This window comes from Girardinichthys multiradiatus, chromosome 5 (genome assembly GCF_021462225.1).
Source record: "Girardinichthys multiradiatus isolate DD_20200921_A chromosome 5, DD_fGirMul_XY1, whole genome shotgun sequence".
Taxonomy (NCBI): Eukaryota; Metazoa; Chordata; class Actinopteri; order Cyprinodontiformes; family Goodeidae; genus Girardinichthys; species Girardinichthys multiradiatus.
In genome coordinates, this window is record NC_061798.1 from 6,977,057 (window position 1) to 6,996,131 (window position 19,075).

The 19,075-nt window shown below is 40.9% G+C and overlaps 1 protein-coding gene across 2 annotated transcripts in view; it reads right to left on the minus strand.

Annotated features, from left to right (window-relative positions):
• acox1 (acyl-CoA oxidase 1, palmitoyl) overlaps window positions 1-19,075 on the minus strand; it is a 24,167-nt gene continuing 5,092 nt past the window's right edge. Inside the window, exons 3-14 of one of the 2 annotated variants that reach the window (XM_047365612.1) lie at window positions 14,908-15,068; window positions 13,668-13,775; window positions 13,386-13,505; window positions 13,165-13,280; window positions 12,761-12,930; window positions 10,279-10,441; window positions 9,695-9,885; window positions 8,691-8,870; window positions 3,477-3,582; window positions 3,096-3,239; window positions 2,144-2,350; window positions 1-1,775 (exon numbers count right to left, since the gene is read on the minus strand). In XM_047365612.1, coding sequence (XP_047221568.1) covers window positions 1,725-1,775; window positions 2,144-2,350; window positions 3,096-3,239; window positions 3,477-3,582; window positions 8,691-8,870; window positions 9,695-9,885; window positions 10,279-10,441; window positions 12,761-12,930; window positions 13,165-13,280; window positions 13,386-13,505; window positions 13,668-13,775; window positions 14,908-15,068 — 1,717 coding nt within the window. In that variant the 3' untranslated portion in view covers window positions 1-1,724. Of the gene's footprint in view, window positions 1,776-2,143; window positions 2,351-3,095; window positions 3,240-3,476; window positions 3,583-8,690; window positions 8,871-9,694; window positions 9,886-10,278; window positions 10,442-12,760; window positions 12,931-13,164; window positions 13,281-13,385; window positions 13,506-13,667; window positions 13,776-14,907; window positions 15,069-16,165; window positions 16,327-19,075 lie in introns of both variants that reach the window. The other variant, XM_047365613.1, reaches the window with a different exon arrangement.

Sequence of the window (19,075 nt, forward strand, 5' to 3'; positions counted from 1 at the left end):
TCAGGAAAAACAACATGAATCATTTATTTTATTCACTTCCTTTTATAAATGACATTACATTTTAGATGAACAAAAAATCGTTTGATTGAAACATCCTGACAAAACCAAAGCATAGATGATTAAAGGTTCGGTCTGATGATTATATTAGTTGTGCAATTCCATTGAAATCACAGGTTTCACAGCTTGTGAAAATACAGAAACCCTCGTGAAAGAACATCCGTTATTTGTTAGATAATGGAAATAAAATTTCCTCAGGCACATACTGATGCACAAATCAGCTTTACAGATTACAGTGTGAGGCTTTAGAACTAGGAATCATTACAGTCCTAAAATTGCACAAAAATATCGGAGTCTTGTTGCTACTTTCTATTCATTTTTAGCATGACTGCTCACTGAACTGTTTGCTAAACCAAACTTTGAAAGAAATACAAAACCAGGTATGAATTAGTATAACTGGTGATCTCTACACAGGTTTAACTTAGTATTAGAAAGTATTTTAACAATCATTTTTAAAGATTGTGTGCTGAAATGTGTCATATTAGAAACGACAGCTTTAAAAAGAAGCCATCTAAAGGTGGACAAGGGTGCAAAGCTTTCATATGTCAACCCCACATGGTAGGGAGGGATAATAGAAATGCACAGACTCTATTCTGCACATAATATGTGGCCTAGGTCACTCTTTGTCATTGCCAGAAGCTCACAATGTTCCTCCTAAAATATACTTTTTATAAAGGACACAATTCACCTGGCAACATAGAAAATCATCTGCCAATCAAAACATTAAAAAGTCACCAGATGCACACACTGATGTTCAAACACAAAGGATCATGCATAATTTAAATAAAAATGGTAAAGGGCTAGGTCTCTTTAAAAATTAAATTACAATCCCAAAGTGCATGAATTCATCCACAACAACAAACTGTTCCACTACAGTCCCAAACACTGATCTTATGGTGAGCCTGCGATTTGTTCACTGATCTTAGTTTTTATGAACTGAAATGCCATGTAGTGGGAGACTGCAGTCAACAAATTCAAGTTGATCACAGTTTCAAGAGGAAAGGAGAAGTTCAACAAGGAAGAAAGCTAAGATCAACTCTATGAGATTCCTCTTTGAGGCCTACATTAATTGGATAATGATGTTTACAAATCACTAGAACCTTTGGAAAATATTACAGACATTATGCAATATTTCTAATGAAAATCTGGTAAATGGAAAAAGCTTCTATATTTTCTGGCTCACACGCTTGAGGCTGTAGGAATGTGGCAAAAATAAAGTGAATTTCATAAAGCATTTATTATGAAGTTTGTATCTGCATAATATGAATAAAAGCAGTAAATTGATTATTGTTTTCTGTATTGTCATATGTGGGCTCCATCTTTACCTTCTTAGGTCAAATATTTATTATTTATGTTTATTTTGAAAAACGAGTTTCTGGTAACAGAAAACATATTTAGTCTATCCCTCCATCAATCTTTTCGATCACTAAACTGAGTATTCATAACATTCCAGAGTTATCTGCTGTCTACCAAAGCTATAGTATTGGTTGTTGAGTTCAACTTTACAGCTAAGAGAGAAAACAGACGTGGATGGAGTGCTACGCTCCTCGTAAATACCATCTCATAGGCTGTAAAATCCATCATGGGGTTCATATCACAGGTTCACTACAGGGAGATTTGTGCAGAGGTAAAGGGTCCCAGCCATTAGATGAGGTCCATTTATTGGCTTACAGTCTGGACTGCAGGGGCTTCAGGTACTTGTGGAAGGATTCGTGGACCTAAAGAAAAGAATAAAAGGTTTTTATGGAGAGAAAATCCACAAACCTTAAGGAGAAACATACAAAAAAGTTCCAGTCTGTTTACTTCCTCTATCTACATTCTCCCTGCAATCACTGTATAATGTTCAATGCCATTCTTAGTCTTTGTTGTTAAGCGACAAAATGTGGAAAACCTCTAGGTTTATGGCTACTTTTGCATGGCACTGTACTCTGTATTAGTATTTTCTTAGTATTGTTATGGACTTTGACGCCTGCTGTGGTTCAGTCTGGGACCAGGTATTTCCTCTTTAGTTACTTCAGTATTTGAATCTGCAGTGTGTTCACTGCCCTATGAACAGACATTACAGTGTGTGGTGACTGTTTTTTACCTCTGTGGCATTAAGAGGTGAGCGGCGAGCCCACTCGAACATATGCTCGTAGACGTTTCCATCATAACGCCCCAGAACCGAATTCAGCTTTTTGTCATGGATGTCAAAGGCATCTACCAGCGCCACAACGTTGGGTCGCAGCTGAGACAGAAGCTCTTTTATACGGACTGAGATCTGCAGCACCTGGGGCACGCTCACCACTCCAGCCTGCAAGAAAATGTTTATAGAATCAGCTTTACTGGCCAGGTTTGTGCACACAAACAAAGAATTTGACTTTGGTTCCACTTTGCTCACAATGAGGGCGTTTTAAATAAAAATAAAAAAAATTGGGTGGGAAATAAAAACTTTTTTGTTTTTGTAGTTGTCTTTTTTCTTGTAAATATGTATGTATACACATTGTTTTTACTAGAGAAGAAGACGAGGTTGAATTAATGCAAATATGCAGGGCATCAATCTAGGAACTCTGGACCTGTTAAGTGTTCATCAAAAAGACAGCCTGGGGAAAGTCTGTCTCTGTTTTTGTAAACAGCGCTCTGTAGTGCCGACCTAAAGGTAACAGTTTGTGTCCAGGGTGTGTGGGGTCTGCAGAGATGTTAGCTGCCCTTTTCCTGACCCTAGATATGTATAAGTTATGGATGGAGGGAAGGTCAGCCCTAATGATTCTCTCTGCAGACCTAATTGATTGTTGCAGTCTGGACCTGTCCTGTTTTCTAAATCAGTTAAACCACACAGTGATGGATGAGCACAGGACAGACTGAATAATGGTCATTTAAAAGATGACCTGCAGCTGACAGCACATCTTTCTCACATTAAAACAAATTATCTAGATTTTCACCATAGACTATAGCATAAAGTCTTGGTCAGGTGCTGAGACAAGATCAACCAGCAGACAGGGCAAATCAACATCACAGGTTTCCACAAGGTAGCCTCCATATAGGAGAGCTTAACTTACCTGTAGGAAGTCTCCAGAGTTCTTTGTGATACCATGCATGGCATAGAGCACAGCCAGGGTTGACAGCACAGAGTGAATCGCTGTGTCCCCAATCCCCTTTAGCTTCTCATTAAAGACTTTCACCACAACATAGTGACAGTGGGCCTAAAGAGAGACAATGGTAGGGAAGAAAGTCAATACTAGAGACTACCCAGAGCAGTAAATGAAGCACACTGTGGAATAGAAAAATCAGAGTTGCAAAGGTCTATTAAAGGCCTGAGAAAAATGAAAAAGGTCCTTTACACATTAAAACATATCCATAAAAGCAGATGATTAAACTTATTTCCGAATTAAAGATGAATTCATTATAACGTCAAAAGAAAGTGACAGAAATGAACTTACATCTGAGGCTCTGACCAGGTCGATAGCGCTGTTGTTCCAGGCATCCTCCTGTGACTTCCTGCGCTGCAGCTCCTGCTGGATGCTTTTTGCTGCCACCTCAACAAGACTACACACACACACACACGCGCGCACACACACACACACACACACACACACACGTAAAACCTCCATTACTAAACGTGTGGTTCAAGAAAACTTTGAAGAGATAGAGCTTTGGAGAATGTTGATGATTTGTTCACGTTTTGTCATGTTACAACTACAAACCGCCATGTATTTTTCTTGGGATTTTAGGTGTTAGGCCAACACCAAGTAGCACATAATCATGAAGTGAAAGATACCTAATTAGTAACTAGAGTCCATTTGTGTGTAATTTAATCCCAGTAAAAATCAAGCTGTTTTATGACGGCCTCAGAGGTTTGTAAAAGAACATTAGTGAACAAACAGCATCATGAAGCCAGAAAAGAAGCAGACAGGTCAGGGAGAAAGTTATGGAGATGTTTAAAGCAGGGTTAGGTTGAACATTTAACAGAGCTCTGTTTAATCATCATCATTTATCTTGGATGAAGTGCCCAAGACATTGCTGCCTATCTAAGCTGACAGGCCGGGCTATGACAGGGTTAGTCAGAGAAGCAGTCAAGAGGCCTTAGTTACTCTGGAGGAGCTGCAAAGATCCACAGATAGGGTGGAAGAATCTGCTGACTTGAAAACTACTGGCACAAATCTGGCTTTTAAGGAGGAAGGATTTGTAGCAAGCTTTTGTTAAAAGAAATCCAGAAGTCTCATTTATAGTCTGCCACAGGAGGTAGGGGAAGCAGGATACAGGGAAACATGCACCATGTTTCTCTGGTCTGCTGAGACCGAAATTAAACTCTTTGGTCTACATGCTGTGTGGTGGAAAACCCTGCACATCACCCTGAACAAAGCATGCCCATAGTAAACCATAGGGATGGCAGTATCATGCTGTGGGATCACTCTTCTTAAGCAATGACGGGAAAGTTGGATGGAGCTAAAAGCAGTGCACTCCAGCATGAAAACCTGTTGGCAGCTGCAAAAGACTTGAGTTGGAGGCAGTGGTTCACCTTCCAGCAGGAAAATGACCAGCTTAACACAAACAGCTACATTAAAAGTTTTTTATCAAAGTTTATGTTCATGTGTTAAATGGTCCAGCCAGTCCAGAGCTTACCTGAAAATTTATTTTCACAGACACTCTCCAGCCAATCTGTCTGAGCTTGAGCTACTTTGCACGGGCAAAACTTTCCGTCTCTAGATGCACAGTGATGGGAAAGAAACATCGAAAAAGACCTTTGCAAGAACTTGTAACAAATGTAGAAAACTATCAAATATTTTCTGTCCTCTTCACAATTATGCACCTCTTTGTGTTGGTCTACCAAATAAAATCCCAACACACATAGCCATGTTTGACACACACATGGTTGTAACATGTTCTCAAAAGTCAAACTAAATGATTTTTGCACCATAAAGAACCCTAACATCAGCAAATATTAGTTTCCCCAACGTTTATAACAGCTTTTATGAAACATCTACCTGAATCTTAATACGGATCTAACATACAGGTCCTTCTCAAAAAATTAGCATATTGTGATGAAGTTCATTGTTTTCCATAATGTCATGATGAAAATTTAACATTCATATATTTCAGATTCATTGCACACTAACTGAAATATTTCAGGTCTTTTATTGTCTTAATACGGATGATTTTGGCATACAGCTCATGAAAACCCAAAATTCCTATCTCACAAAATTAGCATATCATTAAAAGGGTCTCTAAACGAGCTATGAACCTAATCATCTGAATCAAGGAGTTAACTCTAAACACCTGCAAAAGATTCCTGAGGCCTTTAAAACTCCCAGCCTGGTTCATCACTCAAAACCCCAATCATGGGTAAGACTGCCGACCTGACTGCTGTCCAGAAGGCCACTATTGACACCCTCAAGCAAGAGGGTAAGACACAGAAAGACATTTCTGAACGAATAGGCTGTTCCCAGAGTGCTGTATCAAGGCACCTCAGTGGGAAGTCTGTGGGAAGGAAAAAGTGTGGCAGAAAACGCTGCACAACGAGAAGAGGTGACCGGACCCTGAGGAAGATTGTGGAGAAGGACCGATTCCAGACCTTGGGGGACCTGCGGAAGCAGTGGACTGAGTCTGGAGTAGAAACATCCAGAGCCACCGTGCACAGGTGTGTGCAGGAAATGGGCTACAGGTGCCGCATTCCCCAGGTCAAGCCACTTTTGAACCAGAAACAGCGGCAGAAGCGCCTGACCTGGGCTACAGAGAAGCAGCACTGGACTGTTGCTCAGTGGTCCAAAGTACTTTTTTCAGATGAAAGCAAATTCTGCATGTCATTCGGAAATCAAGGTGCCAGAGTCTGGAGGAAGACTGGGGAGAAGGAAATGCCAAAATGCCAGAAGTCCAGTGTCAAGTACCCACAGTCAGTGATGGTCTGGGGTGCCGTGTCAGCTGCTGGTGTTGGTCCACTGTGTTTTATCAAGGGCAGGGTCAATGCAGCTAGCTATCAGGAGATTTTGGAGCACTTCATGCTTCCATCTGCTGAAAAGCTTTATGGAGATGAAGATTTCATTTTTCAGCACGACCTGGCACCTGCTCACAGTGCCAAAACCACTGGTAAATGGTTTACTGACCATGGTATCACTGTGCTCAATTGGTCTGCCAACTCTCCTGACCTGAACCCTATAGAGAATCTGTGGGATATTGTGAAGAGAACGTTGAGAGACTCAAGACCCAACACTCTGGATGAGCTAAAGGCCGCTATCGAAGCATCCTGGGCCTCCATAAGACCTCAGCAGTGCCACAGGCTGATTGCCTCCATGCCACGCCGCATTGAAGCAGTCATTTCTACAAAAGGATTCCCGACCAAATATTGAGTACATAACTGTACATGATTATTTGAAGGTTGAAGTTTTTTGTATTAAAAACACTTTTCTTTTATTGGTCGGATGAAATATGCTAATTTTGTGAGATAGGAATTTTGGGTTTTCATGAGCTGTATGCCAAAATCATCCGTATTAAGACAATAAAAGACCTGAAATATTTCAGTTAGTGTGCAATGAATCTAAAATATATGAATGTTAAATTTTCATCATTACATTATGGAAAATAATGAACTTTATCACAATATGCTAATATTTTGAGAAGGACCTGTAAATATACACACTGAACAGACGAAAGAGTTCCTTCAGTCTTGTATTCATCTGCTATCTGAAAGTGGTACACCACATTTGGGCTCCGTCCAGCAGACTGACTTAGTGACTCTGTGCTCAACACATCTGATACCCACAGCAAATGGATTTAGACATGACTAAAGTGGGCAGCATGCAGTGATGTAATCGGCGATGGATATCATCTTACTCAGAGAAAATAATACAGGCAGAACTATGGGTGAGGGCCAAGAACAAAGGACTGAAGCAGATATGAATCTAGACAAATTAAATACCATCATATGGAAAATCTATTCCATTTTAAATAACCAACCTCTGTCCCTTTGCAGGTTATTAGATGAAAATAAAGATCTATAGAATGTAATGTGACAGTAAAGTATATGAACTAAAATCCAAGTCAATGTTGATTTTCATGTGGGTCATAAAGCTCACCTCCCAGGGCAGTATATCTACAGAGGTTGGACAATGAAACTGAAACACCTGTCATTTTAGTGTGGGAGGTTTCATGGCTAAATTGGACCAGCCTGGTAGCCAGTCTTCATTGATTGCACATTGCACCAGTAAGAGCAGAGTGTGAAGGTTCAATTAGCAGGATAAGAGCACAGTTTAGCTCAAATTATTGAAATGCACACATTATGGGTGACATATCAGAGTTCAAATAAGGACAAATTGTTGGTGCACGTCTTGCTGGCGCATCTGTGACTAAGACAGCAAGTCTTTGTGATGTATCAAGAGCCACGGTATCCAGGGTAATGTCAGCATACCACCAAGAAGGATGAACCACATCCAACAGGATTAACTGTGGATGCAAGAGGAAGCTGTCTGAAAGGGATGTTCGGGTGCTAACCCGGATTGTATCCAAAAAACATAAAACCACGGCTGGCCAAATCACGGCAGAATTAAATGTGCACCTCAACTCTCCTGTTTCCACCAGAACTGTCCGTCGGGAGCTCCACAGGGTCAATATACACGGCCGGGCTGCTATAGCCAAACCTTTGGTCACTCATGCCAATGCCAAACGTCGGTTTCAATGGTGCAAGGAGCACAAATCTTGGGCTGTGGACAATGTGAAACATGTATTGTTCTCTGATGAGTCCACCTTTACTGTTTTCCCCACATCCAGGAGAGTTACGGTGTGGAGAAGCCCCAAAGAAGCGTACCACCCAGACTGTTGCATGCCCAGAGTGAAGCATGGGGGTGGATCAGTGATGGTTTGGGCTGCCATATCATGGCAATCCCTTGGCCCAATACTTGTGCTAGATGGGCGCGTCACCGCCAAGGACTACTGAACCATTCTTGAGGACCATGTGCATCCAATGGTTCAAACATTGTATCCTGAAGGCGGTGCCGTGTATCAGGATGACAATGCACCAATACACACAGCAAGACTGGTGAAAGATTGGTTTAATGAACATGAAAGTGAAGTTGAACATCTCCCATGGCCTGCACAGTCACCAGATCTAAATATTATTGAGCCACTTTGGGGTGTTTTGGAGGAGCGAGTCAAGAAACGTTTTCCTCCACCAGTATCACGTAGTGACCTGGACACTATCCTGCAAGAAGAATGGCTTAAAATCCCTCTGACCACTGTGCAGGACTTGTATATGTCATTCCCAAGACGAATTGATGCTGTATTGGCCACAAAAGGAGGCCCTACACCATACTAATAAATTATTGTGGTCTAAAACCAGGTGTTTCAGTTTCATTGTCCAACCCCTGCATGTGGAAAAAAGTTAACCTTTAGTTTTGCCTTTAACCTTTCAATCATCTATTTGCATATTCAGCCAATAGGAAGTGCTGCCCCCTGGTGTTGTGTATGATGTAAACAGCAACAGAAAACGCAATTCTAATCTGTGACTGGCAACATGTTTCTGAATTATTAGCCAATTCTGGAAGGACTATTTAGTTTAAAAAACATTGTTTTTGACAGAAGGGAAAGACTCTCCCTGGGCCGCGACCTTGCAAAAGCTGCCACTGGTCCAAGGTCATTTTGTCTCGTGCTGAGATTTCACTTACACGGCAGCTCGCTGTTTGTAGCCGTCCACCAGGCTGCTCAGGTCATTGATGTCCACCACGGGGGGCCTGGCGGCCACGGCCTGTGGCTGCACCCTCCTGTTCTGGGACTCATTCAGGTACGACACAATGCCACTCAGCTGCTGGCCTGCTTTAGCCTGCCGGTAGCTCTTCACCAGGTATCTGCACACACGAATATCATACTCACACTAGGATTTTAGAGCTAAAATAGATTCAGGAGTTACTGAAGCAAGATTGCCTTAATAGAACATTCTGTGAAGAAAAATATTCATTGTTTCTAACAGGAGCTTGGACAATAAAATAATTTGCATCCATCTGTTGTCTTTTAATCAGTGTAACATGTCTGTATCTGTACAGGGTGGGCGTGAGAGTCTGGAGGGATGATTTTGTGTTACAACATTAAACACTGATATTCAGCACCAAACCCAGTTTACGGAGACAATGTTCTTGACATGATGCAGAGCTGATGTGTTTCCATTATTAGAAATACTAAATTACATTCAGACACTGAGGCTATTTGGTGAAACACACAATAGAGCTGAAAACCACAAGTATCTACATAAAAACAACTGTGCACCATTCAAGCCCTTTGTTCCTTTACAGACATCCCTGCTAACAGTGTATCCTATTTCATTCCCTCCCATTCACTGCACTTTTGTTCTTTCTGTGTGAAGAAAGATTATCTGACAGGTTTCTGAAACTGATCTGGTGACCTTTACAGAGCTAAGGACACAAAACCACCACCACCACGAAGCACCTCCTCGTGTTTGTTTTTATGGAGGGTGGATGTAGACCGTGTCTCCACCAGTTTTGTGTAAATATAAGCTGATGTGTGGCTGTATGTTTATACCTGTATTTGGTCTGTCTTGCTCCATGTGTTAAAATAGCGCAACAAAAATCACCAATGACAAATGTGTGCTCAGATGAAAGCATCTATCAGGCTGGAAGATTTACGGCTGTGCTTTTCTTTTTGTGTGACAGGTTACCTTGCAGTCTGCAGCATCATGACGGTGTTCTCACCCTCGTAGGTGCAGGTTGGTGTGAACTCAACATAAATATCTGGCAAGGCACTGCTGCGAGAGTAACCGTGGCCACCACATGACATGCGGCACACTTCAATAGCAGAGTTAGTTTCCCAAGTGGTGAAGGCCTTCAGGCCCGCAGAGAGGGCATGGAGCTACAGATCAGAGAGGAAAACAAGGTCAAAGAGATTCATAAGGAAGTGCATCAGGGAGTGCACTCCCTGTCATTCTCAATGCATTTCTATTAAAATCGTCAGACTTTAATAGTTTTATTATTTTACCACACTGAAAGTCAACATTTCATTTAAGCCATTACATAGTTATGGAAACTGTCCCCACACTGTAGTTTTGCCTTGATTCTTGCAAAAAGGCACAAAAAAATATTTGATGAATGGCAAATAAAACAAGGTGCCTGACTAACAGTAGCACTAGAGTACCCCAGGCTGTGAATGCATGACCAACAGCCAAACTTAAATCAGTACGGTACTTTCTTTTAGTAAAAGCCTTAAGCTTCAAGATCAGTTCCAACACGTGTATCTGGTCCAGACCTCGGGCAGCTCGCTGAAGTCCCCCTGGTTGATGTGTTCAGTGATACGGTGGTATATCTCTGTCATATACTGGCTAACAAACGTGAAAGCATAGCCCATGGCCAGCAGAGGGAAGAGCTTGTACTGCTGCGTCTGATAGTCGAGGATCTGAGGCTCGGGCTCTCTGCAGATTGGAAACACACAGGTTAGGAGGATGTGGTAACAGATCAGACCACTGAAAAAAGGAGCAATTTCCATTTCTTGCTATGATGAGTTCCTGAACCTGGTCAATAGTGGTTTTGTAAGTTTAAAAATACTAATAACTGTGTTCCAGGTGATGTCTTCAAAGGTTCAACACACTAGCTTATTTCTTTATTATAATTCATGTTTAAAGCCACACAACACGTACGTTTTGCAGCAAGGTGTGTTTTGCTCAGATGTGAACTTTGAGCCACTTCAACTGTGTTTTATTCACAGCCAGAACAAATTCCTAATCAGTCCCAAAGACATAGATAAAAATGAGGATATGATTTATCAGCTGTTACGCTCAAAAAGCCTTCTGTTGATAAATGTTAAGATTATTCATATAAAAAAATATTTTGCTAATTTAGAAATCCAGAAAGCTTAGAAATTATTTTGATTACTTGTAACTTCACACTGATTGGTCTTCTAGCTGGCTAGGTTACCCTAGATGAGAGAGAAAATTGTTGTCCATCCGCTCAAGGCTGGTCAGGAAACTTTTCTCACCCCAATTAATAAGTGGGCTATCCTCCCTGGGGGGAGGCGAGATGCTGAGTCCAGGTTGAACTGAAGCAGGAGAAGTTCTGTATCTTTCATCTCTTTTCTGTTGAGGTTCTAGCAGGACTGTGTTTTGTTTTTCTTCAATTCTACAATACAGACTCCTTCAACCTGAGTCTATAAGCAAATTATATGGAGCGGTTTCCCCTTTTTAACATGAACTATCCTGTCCCAACCTGATCCAAAGTCTGGAACCATTCAATCATCTAGGGACCTGTGCCAGGACTGATAGCATGACTGCTTCATAGTGACCTCCTGGCCGATTCAAAAAGCCGTTTGAAGCCAGAGTTCCCTTTCAGGAAAGCATAGAGTCAGTGGGCCCAGATCCACTGACTCTATGCTTTCAGGAAAGCATAGAGTCAGTGGGCCCAGATCCACTGACTCTATGCTTTCAGGAAAGCATAGAGTCAGTGGGCCCAGATCCAGCTGGCTTCAAGAGATGTGAAACCCCTCAATTTCCGACCAAGTTGGCCATTCTGATCTAGTCGTCTGAACCTGTTATCTGGTGCTGGGAGTTGGCTAATTCCATCATGGTTCTGAAGGCTGTAAACACCCTCACTCCAGAATCCCTCCTTCAGAATAAAGTTAGAGATTAGAATCATAACTAGGTCATAAAACCTGTCCTTTAGATTCTGAGAAGCCTTTAAACTCCTGATAGCTCTTTGGTTTTAATCAGATTAGTGTCATTTTGCATATTTTGTAGATTAATTAGCGTTACTTGTTTTTTTTTGCTAACTTTTGTATAATTATTGTGTCATGCATTTCTGTTTATCTAATCAGTAGTGAATAAATATTAGCTGATTCAAAACAAAACGTATTCTTTATTTTAGCCCTGATCAAATCTTTCTGTTTTACCTGACAGTTATTAGTTGGTTAAACATTAACAATAGTTAGATGTTTTTTCAACTTTGCTGTGGTATTATATAACATTACATTTACAAGCTTCCTATGCCATTAGGGAAGTGAGTAGCGCATTTAATAACCACCAACATTAATCTAGAATCCCACATGTGGAATATTAGGGTTCCAGATATCCTACCACTGTTCAACATGAAATCAATCAATCAATCAATCAATCTCTCTCACTCTCTCTCACTCTATATATATAGAACAGTTTTTTACAACAGTATAAAATATTCACCTTGAATGGCTTAAAGTCTTATCTGTAGGTTCCACAAACCACAAAACAAGATGCTAAAATTGGATTTCCATTTTTGGGGTGCAATAAATGCTTATTTCATTGTTTCGTAGGCATGTGGACTAACCTAGACCTGCTTGTATTAACCAAATAATGATTCATGTTTCATAAAGTAAATGCAAATTGCTTAAAGCAAAATTTGTGAACTTTGGCATCTTTATTCCAACTCTCAAATATAGCAGTTTTAGTCTGTAACTTGGCCCAATCTAAGAACCAGACATCTGGTTCCACTTTCATTTTGAATGAGAATGCATTCTCTCAGTAACTCAAGTCCAAAACACAGATGTACTGTTAAAAATAATCAAAGAAATTGAAGATTAGAAAACCGGAACTGGAAAATATTCAAACAAAATTCCCTTTTTTTCTAGACTTTTCAAGACACCATAAGAATTCTTCTAAGGAGGTTTGGTTTTAAATCCAGTTGCTATGAGTGCAACTTGCAATTTCTGGGTCAGTCTATATGAAACAGCTAAAATGCATTCTGTGCAGTAGTTTGGTTTGACTGACCCCGGCCGGATCTCAGACTGGTGACGGACCGCGCTGTAGCGAATGGCGATGGTGCAGGACTTGGCGAGGGCCCGAGCAGACTCGCCTACAATCATTGAGCGGACGAACACCATGGTCCCATAGGTCAGTTTGGAACTGGGTGGATTCACGTAGGTCCCATCTGGCTCCACCTGGTGGACACAGGATGCCTCTTCAGCACTTAAGCACCACTTACATACACTACTAAATCCTCAAAATTACGGTCTACTCAGAATTCTGACATGCTGAAAACTGCATTTTAAGGATATATCTCAACAGCTCTTTAATGGCAACAAGTGTGTAATTAGACAGGATACAAACCTCCATAAACCCTCATATTATTATCTTTTCAGCAAGACAATCAGGTTCTAAAGTAGTCAAATTACCTTGGAATACTTCATCATCATATTCTCCCGAGGGATCCTCACATTCTCCAATTTCAGAAATCCGTTATCAACTTCACTGAAGCCAAACTTAGGGCCAATATCACCAACTACAATACCTGTGGAAGGAAAGCAAAGAAGAGCACAACAGAAGGGTAAATACAAACAAGCAACATGGATTTACTACAAATATCACATCCAAAAACCCTTCACAGACTGTTTACCTGGCAGAGGTTCATGAGTGGTCATATCACGGATGGGAACGATGAAAGCGTGCAGACCATGGCAGTTTCCCAGAGTGTAAAGCTGGGCTAAAACGATGGCATAGTTAGAGGTCTTCCCAACTGGAACAGGAGAGACAAAGAGAGAGGATCATTTCTGTTCTGTCGGTCTGAAAGCACCGGAGCAAAACTTCCTCATGTATGATCCCAGGCATGTTTATCAGCATGCACATTCGTGGTGTTTAGGTTCTCCAAGCAGAGACACAGCAGTGTGATAGTGCTTACGTCCTCCAGGCCACCATTTGATGGAGCTGACGGTGGGGCTGTTCAAGACAAACTCCTGCGTGGCTGGATCGTACGTGGCTGTGGTCTCCAGCCCTCTGAGGTGGGTGCCTGCAATCACAAAACACATCAAAGCCCAACAGGCACACAGAGCAACTCCTGTGCTCCTGTTTTACAACTACAAATAAATGTTACAACCAAAAATAAAAGGATATTTTGATAGGAATCAACAGTTATGATAGTATAACAACCGGCTCAGGCCATAACATTTAAATTATCCAAACATTTATATCAGAGCATATTTAAATCCAAATATCTGATTGTGTCTTTTAGTTACAAACCAATGGAGGAAAGCATCTTGTAGTGTTTGACAGATCTCAACATATTGCTAACATTCACTAAGATTAATTCAATGAATGCCATAATGCAGCATACCATCTGAGCTGGTCTGCAGGCAAACACAGGTCCCAAACAATGCTTAGAGAAGCATAAGGTGAAAGAAAGGAAAAGATGGCTCCATCTAAAAGGGGCATCGGATTCAGGCAAGTGGTCAAGCTAACAGCTAGTTGTTATTCTAGAGGCAGAGCCATAAAATCCAAGGGACAAAAAATCCCATTTAGCTTCAGGTTTTAGTTGCTGTGGACAAACGTTCATCTGCTTTAGAAACCTAAACAACCTGTTATTCGCTATAAATGACTTTATGAGTCAGTAACAACACTGGAATATTTCACTGTCATATACATATCCTGGAAAAATAAAGCATATGTCCCATATTTGACTTCAAGCGGAAAAAAACGTTCTCAGCTGCTTCTGGACAGTGATGCAACTTTAGGGACTTGACAGCATTTGGCTGGTCTCCCCTTATCAGAAAAGCTCAATGTTAAAAAGATTTTACAGTTGTATTTATTTAGTTTAATGGGATTCAACACTGGTAAATATTCCGAGAATGGAAGTGTTCAACATTGTAAAATATATTTTTCTTTTCATTTAGGAAAACTCTGAACTGAATAAAAGAAAATCCTGAATAAAATCCTGAAGATGCTGAGGCATCAGACCCAAACATTTACACACCAAGTCTGATATTATGGAGACTTCAAGCACAATCAAAACTAATCATTATGGCATATCTTTACATTTTAAGAATTCGAGTATCCTCCATTTTATAACAGTTTAGCAACCAAAACAAAACACCATGGTGTGACAAACAAGCTTGTCGGTTTGGATAGGTCTGTTTTTATTTTACCGTGGCCGATCTCGGTCTGAGCGTAGGTGCCGATGATCTTTAGGTTCCAGGCGGGCATGAAGAAATGGTCCATTTGAGCTGGGGAGGCCTGGTTGAGCAGAGTGGGCAGGAACATTGCCAAATGAAGGTCCAAGGGCGACGGCCTGCCGGGGTGCACACAACTTGGCCGCGCAAGACGGGGGCAAACAGAAAGACAAGGAGGAGGTTGATGTGGAAAAGGTGCGAAGGAAGAAAAAAATGATGGATGGAAGCCATCCCAGAGATGAATAAGAGAAAAATATTCATTTTTTATCCCCAAAGGAGAGTAGTGAATGATTTGCATAGTTGAAGGGAACAGAGAGGTTGTGGAAGCAAACAGTACAGAGAGAAGTGACAAAGACAAAACAGCTTGTGAGCATGACATGCATATTAGAATAGTTGATTCAAGTCTATGATTATTAAAACTTCACTACTCCCATTTTCCATATAAATCTCTCTTCAGTTTACTCAGACATACATATAGATTGCATTTAATTTGGATCGGGACTTTGGTTATAAACCAAACCAACACACAGAACCACAGTAGCTGCTTCATGTTTTGAGTCATAAGCAGGCAGGGGCTGCTTTGGCCTACATTCAGATTACACAGAGAACATTGGCCTCCCTGATCACACAATGCTGCCTGTTTACTTTCCAAATCCCACAATTTCTGGTCGCCCAAGATCTCAGCAGCCAATCCAAAGACAGAGCAGAAAGGTTGAGATTATCATTATTAGAAATAATTTGATATTTTTCCATGATTAGTAAAAGATGGAAATTAATAATGACACATTGATCAGAATAAACACAAGCGTCATCATTGGTGGATTATTATAATATGGAAATGTGAGTAACGAGAGTGAGAGTTGTTGTGCTAACTGATGTGAGGAGGCTTTGAGGAAAACTGATGTTAATAAGTTAATGAGATACATCCAAGTGTCAATCCTGCACTATAAAGTAGAATTATGTTAATCTAATTCTACATGCATTTTAGGACACTTTCTTGTTAGACACAAACACTGTTATTAGCACAGAAGATGTCCTACCCAACTAAATGATTCGGATCTGTCAAACACGCACAAGAATTTTCACTGCTCCCCTTGCCACAACGCTAATTTCCATAAAATTGCTTGAATGCTTTGCCAATTTTTGGCTTTTAAGCTTACACAAGCCAATTTCTCTTTGAGGGCCTTAATGAATCAGAGAAGTAAATGATCTTGTTTCTACGTCCAGGACTGACCGTGACCCAGCTCAGTTTGGGCATATGTGCCCACAGCATGGAAGGACTCTGCCAGAGACAGCCATTTCTTGGCCTGCTGAGGGTCACACAGTCTGTGCAGGCTTGGGATGAACATGGCAAAGTGCAGCCCAAAAGGTTCGTGGTGGTTGCCTTTAGCCATACTGGATGAAGGGGAGTTGGAATTCACATTTACTTTTAATCAGTCAACAGACAACACACACATTTGCTTATATTAACAAAACAAACTGTGAATACAAAGTGAGACAATGACTGATGTCCAACATTATTTCAGCCTGACATAAAAAAGACGTCCCAATAATAACTTATTTAACTATCATTTACATTAAAGAACGAAAGCAAAGTGTAGGAGGTCACAGAGCCAATTAGCACTAATTTGAACCACAAAGTATTTATTTAACTGGCAGATGGAGTGCATTGGAACAAGCAGAGCCCACTGAAACTGTGACCCAGACTGAGTGATAAACATACAACAGCTGGTTTAGAGTATGTATATTCTGTGGTAGAGTGCAGTTAAAGTCCTGGTTTGTCAGATACTAATAACAAAACTCTGCACAGGTCATTATTGCTAAATGCTTCGAAAGCAGGGCTGCTTGGTTTTAGAAAAATATTTGATTTTATTACTGAAAATTGCCATAGTGATATAGATAACAATTAACTCACATTTTGTTGCCGCTTTCTTTTTTTAAACCATTAAACAAGGTCCCCACTACTCTCCACGAGTTTCAGTATTTTAGCTGCTAAGGCCAAATATATTATCCCTATTACAGAGTGTGATAGTCTGACACATGAAATATGATAATCCTACCAAATAATGTGTACTAGCAGTCCTTTCAGATCATGATATTGTACACACTGATATTGCAATGATGACTGTGATTCGATATACCGTGCAGCTCTATTTAAAAGTAAAGTCCACACTGCCTTGCCAAGGTTGTCAGGAACCTTTCCACATTTTTCAGGTTGCAACCACAAGCTCAATGTATTTCATACAGAGTGTGTATATTTTAATCTCAGTATAAACCTGACTGTCCTGAAACATTTGTTAGAGAACATTAATGAACAAGCAGCATCATGAAGACCCAGCAGTACAGCAAACAGGTCAGGGAGAAATTTATGAAGACTTTTAAAGCAGAGGTTGGTTACAAAACAGTATTTTAAGCTTTGAACATCTCACAGAGCTCTCTGATAGGCCAGGCAAGGTCAGCGTAAATCAGAGAATGGCCAAGAGGCCTATGATAACTCTGGAGAATCTGCTAAGAAGGACTATTAGTCAAACACTTCCCAAATCTTGCCTCTATAAAAGTATGGCTAGAAGAAAGCCATTGTCAAAGACAGCTGCAGAAAGTCACATTTGCAGTATGCAAATATGTGAAAGAAGGTGCTGCTGTTAGACAAGACCAAAAACAAAATTCATTTCCAACATAGAAATAATACATGCAGATAAAAAGTAACACAGCACACCCACTGTGAAGCATGAGGGTGGCAGCACCATGCTGTGGGGATGCTCTTCTTCAGTAAGGACAGAAAAGAAGGTCAGAGTTGACGTGAAGATGGATGTAGCTAAATACAGGACAACTCTGGAACAGAAATCCTATTAAAGGCTGCAAAAGAACATACAGCCAGAGATACAATGGAATGGTTTGGATCAAAGTATATATTAATGTATTAGAATGGACCAATCAAGTCTACCCAGAAATTAAATTTTGTCAATGCTTGAAATACTGATGCTTACAGATGTTCTTCGTCCAATCTGTCTGAGCTCGAGCCACATAATGAACAAAACATACAGTGTCTTGATGTGAAGACCTGGCAGAGCCATACCCCAAATGGCTGGAAGCTGTAGTAGCAGCAAAATGTCGACCAGTGACCGGACACTTTTCCTTCCACTTTACTTTGTGTCAGTCTATCCCATAAAATCCCAATAAAGTTTGTGGTTGTAACATGACTTATGTGAAAAAGTTGAATCGTTTAGCAAGGCGATGTATAAATTGCACTACTCTTGATTGTACAAGTGGCACAAGCTGGCAGCCTGTGCAGCCTTTGACACACTAATAATCTCTGCTGAACTTTGCTCAGACTGATTCTGTTTGTTTCAAACCCACAGAGGACTCCATAGATCTGTCCATTACTTCCCACGTCAGAATTAGCTGTTTAACCACTAACTGTTTTGTCATAGCGACTGGACATCTGTGACCAACCTTCTGACGAACATGAAAAAACCTCCAACATAGAACAGGGCCCGTTTGTTGAGGAGATGAATCCTTATTGCTTTCTCAGTGCAACCTGCTGGTTTTAGCAGCTACGTCATTTACTACTGAGTGGGATGGACAGCGAAGGAACTGGTCGTTGACTGCTGTTATAAAGTCTGGTCGGGATCAAACAGCTCTACACTGCCCTCAGTGAATGGTACACTGTGAGAATGAATTAGCCTGCTTGATTTGAGAATCATTTCCCTAAACAGACTCACACATCAACAGTGTTTTTGAGAGCTTTAGTTATTTTTGTTAATGCTGAACTTTTTTACATCAATTAGCTTGATGATTAAATGGTAACTGTAACTATGTGAACACCATGTTAGACCCTTCTGCTTCTACATGTTTGCCTTCAACCATATCAGAAGATGCTGATGCTTCCTTTGCTTCCCCCTTCCACCTGTGTGTCTCAGGTGAAGAGACAACTGGAGAGACTGGATTGGAATAAGGCTGCAGGTCCAGATCATGTCAGCCCTAGAGTCCTGAAGGCCTGTGCAGAGCAGCTCTGTGAGATTCTGCAGCACCTCTTCAACCTTAACCTGGCCCAGAAGAAGGTTCCGGTGTTGTGGAAGACCTCCTGTCTTGTTCCGGTACCAAAGAAAACTCACCCATCAGTCCTCAATGACTATAGACCTGT